Source organism: Meleagris gallopavo, chromosome 7, assembly GCF_905368555.1.
Source record: "Meleagris gallopavo chromosome 7, MGAL_WU_HG_1.1, whole genome shotgun sequence".
Lineage (NCBI taxonomy): Eukaryota > Metazoa > Chordata > Aves > Galliformes > Phasianidae > Meleagris > Meleagris gallopavo.
The window spans coordinates 18,126,612-18,133,426 of record NC_139410.1 but is presented as its reverse complement, the minus strand read 5'-3'; the positions used below and the strand labels follow the sequence as shown (position 1 = coordinate 18,133,426).

General features: G+C 34.8%; 1 protein-coding gene across 1 annotated transcript in view; it reads left to right on the top strand.

Moving 5' to 3' along the window:
• The first annotated feature begins 217 nt into the window (after window positions 1-217).
• LOC100543473 (uncharacterized) overlaps window positions 218-6,815 on the top strand; it is a 31,601-nt gene continuing 25,003 nt past the window's right edge. The window contains exons 1-7 of the mRNA XM_085228280.1: window positions 218-371; window positions 1,143-1,711; window positions 2,519-2,539; window positions 3,976-4,035; window positions 5,118-5,171; window positions 5,472-5,516; window positions 6,256-6,282. Of these exons, the coding sequence (XP_085084406.1) occupies window positions 218-371; window positions 1,143-1,711; window positions 2,519-2,539; window positions 3,976-4,035; window positions 5,118-5,171; window positions 5,472-5,516; window positions 6,256-6,282 (930 nt within the window). The remainder of the gene's footprint in view (window positions 372-1,142; window positions 1,712-2,518; window positions 2,540-3,975; window positions 4,036-5,117; window positions 5,172-5,471; window positions 5,517-6,255; window positions 6,283-6,815) is intronic.

Here is a 6,815-nt window from a genome sequence, read left to right as displayed (position 1 = left end):
CTGAAAGCCTTTCTAATATGTTTATTATTCATTATCTTTTTTGGAGAAGCTCTTACCTAAAGAAAATAAAGCCAGCTCATTTTTTATGGACTATACTTGAAAATACATCCTGTTAAGCAACTTGTCAAAGCAAAACTGAACATTTTATTGTCCTTGTACTGCTGTACTACATTACTGTCTTATTTGTGTTGTTTAGGAAACAGAAACCAAATAAATTATGTTCTTCAGATTCTGGTGGCTTTTGTGGATACTTGAACATGAATTTTTAGCAGAAAATCTCAGTGAAGAAAAAAGATATGGACTGAGAAGACCCACAATTAAACACATTCTGTCAAATACTGTAGAAAAATATCCTAGCCCAAATGATCAAGGTGACTGTTATTTTAAAACTTTTTTCTTCTTGATTCCTTTGCTCAGATCTACATGGCTAGCTTCTCTCTAAGATACTATTTATAGTTCACCTTGTTCTACATTTTAACATGCTGTATTTTTGGACTTCAATGTTTTTACTCCTTTCTCTCTTCTCTCCTTTTGTATTTTATAAAAGGAGATTACTTGTCTTTTTTTATTTTGTTTTGTTTTAATATGGTTGGTAGCCTGCTATTGTCACTTCAAAAACAGTAGTCTACATATTTATATAGAAGTAATACTTTCAGTAGTTCAGAAAATTATTACTCTCCAGTGTACACCAGTGCAGAACCTACTTATAAAATTTTATGTCACTAGACATAGGAGTCAGTTAAGTGACATAATGTAGCTCTATTAAATCACATACCAATATCTCATTCTGTAACACTCCATTTTCCTGTTGATGACTCTCATCTTTCCAGCTCCCATTTTGGTAAACAGCATCAGGACAGAACATGTGTGTAAATATCACAGCAACATTCTTCATTCCATGACATTACCTCACTTTCAGTTTCTTATTTCCTGAGGTGTTTGCTCTGGAGCAAATTCCTCAACCTCTTTATGTTCTGCATTCACAAGAGTTTCACACTTGTGATCTCAGGTGTTTTCCAAAACTTCCATAATTTAACTTTCAACTTCAAAGCTAAAAAAATACATAAATACATGTAAGGGTAAGGATAGAATGAGATTTATTATTAAAACCCTCCACTCATGTACCTACCTATTTATTCTAGATGAAGACTGCATTCTGGAGATTGCTTTTTTACTGGACAGCTCCGAAAGTGCTAAGCATTATAATCATGAACAGCAAAAAAAATTTGTTTTGGAAGTGGTAGACCAAATGAAAGGTCTGCAGCTTAGTTCTGGACGGACCCTTAGCTGGAGGATGGCCTTACTTCAGTACAGCAGCACTGTTTCCACAGAGCAAACTTTTCATGACTGGAAAGGTCCTGAAGCATTCAAATCCCACATTGCTCCTATCACCTACATAGGTCATGGTACCTACACAACTTATGCTATTACTAATCTTACACAACTCTACATGACTGAAGGGACTCCAGATAGTTTGAAACTAGCTGTACTCTTCACTGATGGAGTTGACCATCCAAGAAACCCAGATATTTTTGCAGCTACAGCTGATGCTAAAAACCAAGGAATTGTGTTGTTCACAATGGGAATGACCAGAGTGGCCGAAGAGGTTAGCAATGCTGCTAAGCTCCGGCTCCTGGCCAGTGTCCCAGCATCCAGATTTGTTTCCAACCTCCAGGAGAAAGGAACTGTGGAGAAGGTTCTCACAGAAATGGTACGTATACAGATATGTTCACAAACATTTAGAGAAATGTGGAAAAAAAAGTCTTATTCCCAATAATTTGGAATGCTTGTGATATTAAAGAAATCTGTACTTTTTACAATTTAAAGAGGCCCACTTATGGGTTCATGTACCCTTATTAATAAAACCACTGTGCCAACGCACAGGTTTCTTTTTTCTCCACATCGTTCAGGTCTTGTCTGTCAAAATATTGAAGCCTCAACTGAATTAGACCCAAGAAGACCTGTTAGAAAGATATTTTTATCTGAGCTAATTAGATGATGACTACCAAAGAGAAATAAACTCCAAGTTAAATCTTTTCTAAGGTGTTCTTGCTGTTCTCATTCTATATGCATACTGTTAGGCATACATCAGAAAGACATTTGATTTTCTCAAGTGCAGAATATGTATCATTCATTCATTCATACTAGGGGGCTGCTGCTATTCAGCACTTCAAAATACAGCAGTATAGTCCCTAAGTGTGTTGTCCCAACTACCTAGCTAACTCCATTGGTTTAGATCTATTTGCCATTGTAAATGTAGCAAGTTGGGCTGGCAAGGAGTCAGTGATTGGTGCAGTTAACAATCTGTAATAGGAAATGAAATTATTTAAGTTTTTTTTTTTTAGAACAGACAGACTCCTAATATGTTTCTCATTAAAGCTTAATTAATTCTGCTTAATATGTTAATTGCTTAATTTTTATGTAGCTGCTGAAATAATTATTTTTTACATCTATTGGTATTCTTGAGTGAATTATGACATTAAGTTTCTAATGTTATTTCCAATATTTGTTTTTGCAGAAAGATTTGTCCGAGGAACAAGTAAGTTAGTTTTTCCCACACAGCATTCCTGCTTAATATATTCCTATAGACTTTTACTGTTGTGTGGGAACACAAAATTCAACAAAACTGATAGCATAATTATTTGGAATATATGAACTCCAGCAGGATTGCCCTCAAGTAGAACTATGTGATTTTGTATGTTCACAACAAAGCTTTACTTTGCTATCTTAATTTCATTTGCTTTTTCTCCTTATTCTCATATTTGAAAAATAACAGTGCATGAGGTTAGTGAGAATTTGCTTATGTATCTCAGAAAGTCATCCAAACATCCAGACTTGGTGGATAAGAAAATATGACAGAGTTGAACGTGTTGCAGTTCTAGCCCTTAACTAGCTTCTGTGTCAAAGAGCTAAAGAAAAGGAAGAAACCAAGGTTCCACCATCGCACTTTTCCATTTCTCCACACTGTGTTACTCTGACTGCAAGCATTGGTAGGTGTGCCCATTTTGTGGTGAATGAGGCCAACTTTCCTGATAAAAATTTTAGTCCCACTTAAAGTACAGTTATCTCAAGGAAAGTCCATTCTGATGAGCAATTCAAGGAAACTTAAATATTTGAGTGTTTGCAAAACTTAAAACATTTTAATTTTCACTCATTTCCACTCGTGGAGATTTTTCTCTGTCAAAATAAATCCTGAATTAGCAAGCCATTAAGTGTTATTATTGGAGGACACATTACTAATAATTGGGATATTCATACAAGAATGATCCTTAAACATTTCATTTGCAGATGCTGTCAAGCTGAGTGGAGGTGTCATAAATAATACAACCAAAAATAAAAACACTATTCCTCCCAAAATAAGCCCACGAGTTGTACAAATTCTGTATTAACAATTTTGACATCTCAGAAAGATCCAAAAAAATCTCATAACTGTGTACCACAGTGATGTCTGATTAGAACACATGACTATATAGATGAAAGAAAATGAAGATTAGAAACTACTGTAATGAATACCATTAACTAAATAAAAGCATATAGCAATAATGTCTTTTGTGTATAGATCAAGCTAGAAATAGACTATGATCTATCCTACATACATAGTAGGAGTGCAGCGAAGAAAAAATGATACATATTTCCTTACTCCATTGTCTAGGCTGTATCTACACAGACTAGTAATCAAAACAGATCACTAATCACAGACACTCGCATGCAAATAAACTGATCTTGTGAGGCATCTAGAGGTAAAGCTATTATCAAGATGCAATCTAAGGAGTTGGAACGATACAGATTTTGGGATGGAGTATAAAGGCCACACTTGATGATTTGTAAACTGTCAACCAAAAGATTTCTGAAAAATATTTAAATATAACAGCTTTCTGATCATTTTTGGTGTATTCACAGTAGCCACTCAAGAATTAACATGTTTTCTCTCTTTACTAAAAGGTACTGATCTGAATTTACCATTTTCATTCATAGTGCTCCCAGACTACCATATGCAAATGTGAGAAGGGGGAGAGAGGTCTTCCTGGCCCTACTGTAAGTAGTGGTCATTTCTCATTTTCCTTTTGCTGAATAACTGATATATAGTATAAATCAAGATTTATTTTATTGTTGGTATTTTTCAGGAAAATATCTGAACCCAAATCCTAAGAAAATAAAAGTTAAAGCTTCAGTACACAGTCATCCACAGATCCATTGCATGGCAATGTCACAACAGTCAGAAACATGCAGAGAGATTTCACTGACATGAAATGCACCCTCTGAAGAAAGTATAGTGTGATCCGGTGAGACCCTCCTATTAGTTAGAGAAGTTTAAAAGGCAGGAAGGGGCCAACTTTCCCAAGTAGAACAATAATTCACCTGTTACAATCAGAAAACTAGATCTGGTGGAGCTAAATAGACCCAGCTCAAAACCATTAATAACTGAAACAGTCTCTGAAAGCAAGAGATAACAAGAGGTTGAAATAATAGGAACAGCCAGTTGAGACTAATGAGGGTAAAACAGACAATATTACTTTCAAAAGGGTTTATGTTTCAAAAAGTACCTTTAAGTTGGACAGACTGATAAGGTATCCCTAATGTTAAACTAAGGCACCACAGCAATTCACGTTCCTTATCCAAAATGAAGAGACTGAGAGAGCTTGAAGCAGAACCATGGAGATCTGTCCATTCTCACTCTTTTGACCTGCATAAACAGAAATACACACTTGTTTTATCCTGCATTGTACAGCACACTTTAATTGAAAATGTAGTCAGTAATGCACAAACAGTAGTCTTATTTAGTTATTTTGTCTTTACTTGGAGAATCCAAGTTCCTTTTTACGAAAAACCATGCAGGGGTCAGAAGAAAACTATATACCCACCTAACAACCTAAGTAGCTAGAAAAGCATGTTATCATCTGTGTTCAGAGGAGAATCAAACTTCATTTATAACAAAGATAAAGGAGAAAACTGGCAATCTATTGAGCTAGTCTTTAAACTTTCAGAAATTCAATATAGATATTTTTAAAAATAAATATACAGGAAGCAAATAACCTAAATATAAAAAATACATTGTCTATATGTTGTCAAATAAAATTACATTAATAACATAAGAACTTTATTTTGTTGCTTTTCAGGGCAAAAAGGGTCGCACTGGGGATGATGGAACTCCGGGCCTAAAAGGAGCAAAGGTGGTCTGATTTTTCAGATTTGGGAAAGAGATTTGTTACCCTGTTAAAACAGAAAGACCATCTTAAAAGTGCTCATGTATTTTCCATCTATGACTTTTTCAAAACTCAGCATACTCCTCTTTGCTATAGTAATGACTAAGATCCTTTAAAACAATTAAATCTTATATCTAACATAAAACCACCAGAGTGCAAAAAGAGGGAGTTGGTATGCTTCCTGTACTACTGAGATGGCTACTCAGCTTGCCCAGAAAGTGTTATCTTCTCCTGTTTTCAATAATTCTCATTTTGGATTATTCATAGGGGGAACCAGGCCTTAGTGGAATTCCAGGACGAGATGGAATAGAGGTAAAAAATAATTTAAAAAGTCTCTTTTTTCTCTAGTGAGCAGTACTAATTTACTTCAAGACAAAAAATGGCACATTAAAAAAAAACTTTAGAATAGGAAAGAATTCTGCCTTACCAGTTAATGATTCATTAACATTAGAAGAACTGAAAACACTATGATTGCTAAAAGAAACTGAATATTCCTTCTTATAAGAGTGAACTAGAAAAATAGTATCTAATAATACATAAGCATCCTAGAAAATGAGGAAAACTTTGATATTAATAATCTAAGAACATTACAGAAATTGATGCTTTGCCTACATCTTTACAGATCTGTTTCAGTTTTTCATTTGGCAAACACAGATTCCAATGTCCCTGACTCTGAGTTTATTCACATATGAATTACTCTGCTTTATTCATTCATATTTAATCAGTATATATTTATTATTTTGCGACTTCTTTCTTGCTTTCCTATTTTAGTATGCTTCTCACTACAATAGAAATATGAATTCCAGTTGATCTGCTTTTATATAATCAAAATCACAGACTAAGTGATATTCTCATAAGACTTGTCCACGCATGTAAAAGCATCTATCATGACCAATAAGTATAGTATTTACAGTTATGTTGTAATGTCTATCAGAGCTCCCATAATCATTCATTAGAACCTGAAATGCTGTGTTTCTAGTGACTGCAAACTACTAATAGCTTCATTTGGCCATATATCCTTACAAACTACTTTACTTTTTTCTTTTTCCAGGGAAAATCTGGTTACAAAGGAGAAAAGGTACTACTTTCAGTAAAAAACTCTGAATGTGTATCAGAATTTGAGGTTACTATTAATTATGCTCATTACTATATTTTTAGTAATCACTAGTGATAACAATGACATTTGTACAATCAATAAGTGTACAGAGGTTTTAAGCTAAGTAGGATTACAAAAATAGAAAGATAATAAATGAAAAACACTCACAGATGACATAAGCTTGCAATAAACTCCACAAGGAGCAACCTCCAGAAAGAAATCCTTCCTCCTTGTCAGTCAGCACTTAAATGGATCTAGGAGAGGTGCAGCCAGGCTCCACCTCCTTCTGGTAGCCCAGCTGAATTGCCTTCACCTGTGCTCCCGTGGCTGACTCATTGCTTGCCTCAGGTGCTCAATAAGAGGTTCAGGCCATGACCAACAGTTCCTATACAACATCTCCTTACCAGGTGTTGCATAAGCTCTCCTTGAGTATGTTTCCCTTCCCTTACAGCACAATTGCTACCATATATCACAAAGATAATAACATTTAGGTCATTTTTACCTAAAGCACTCAA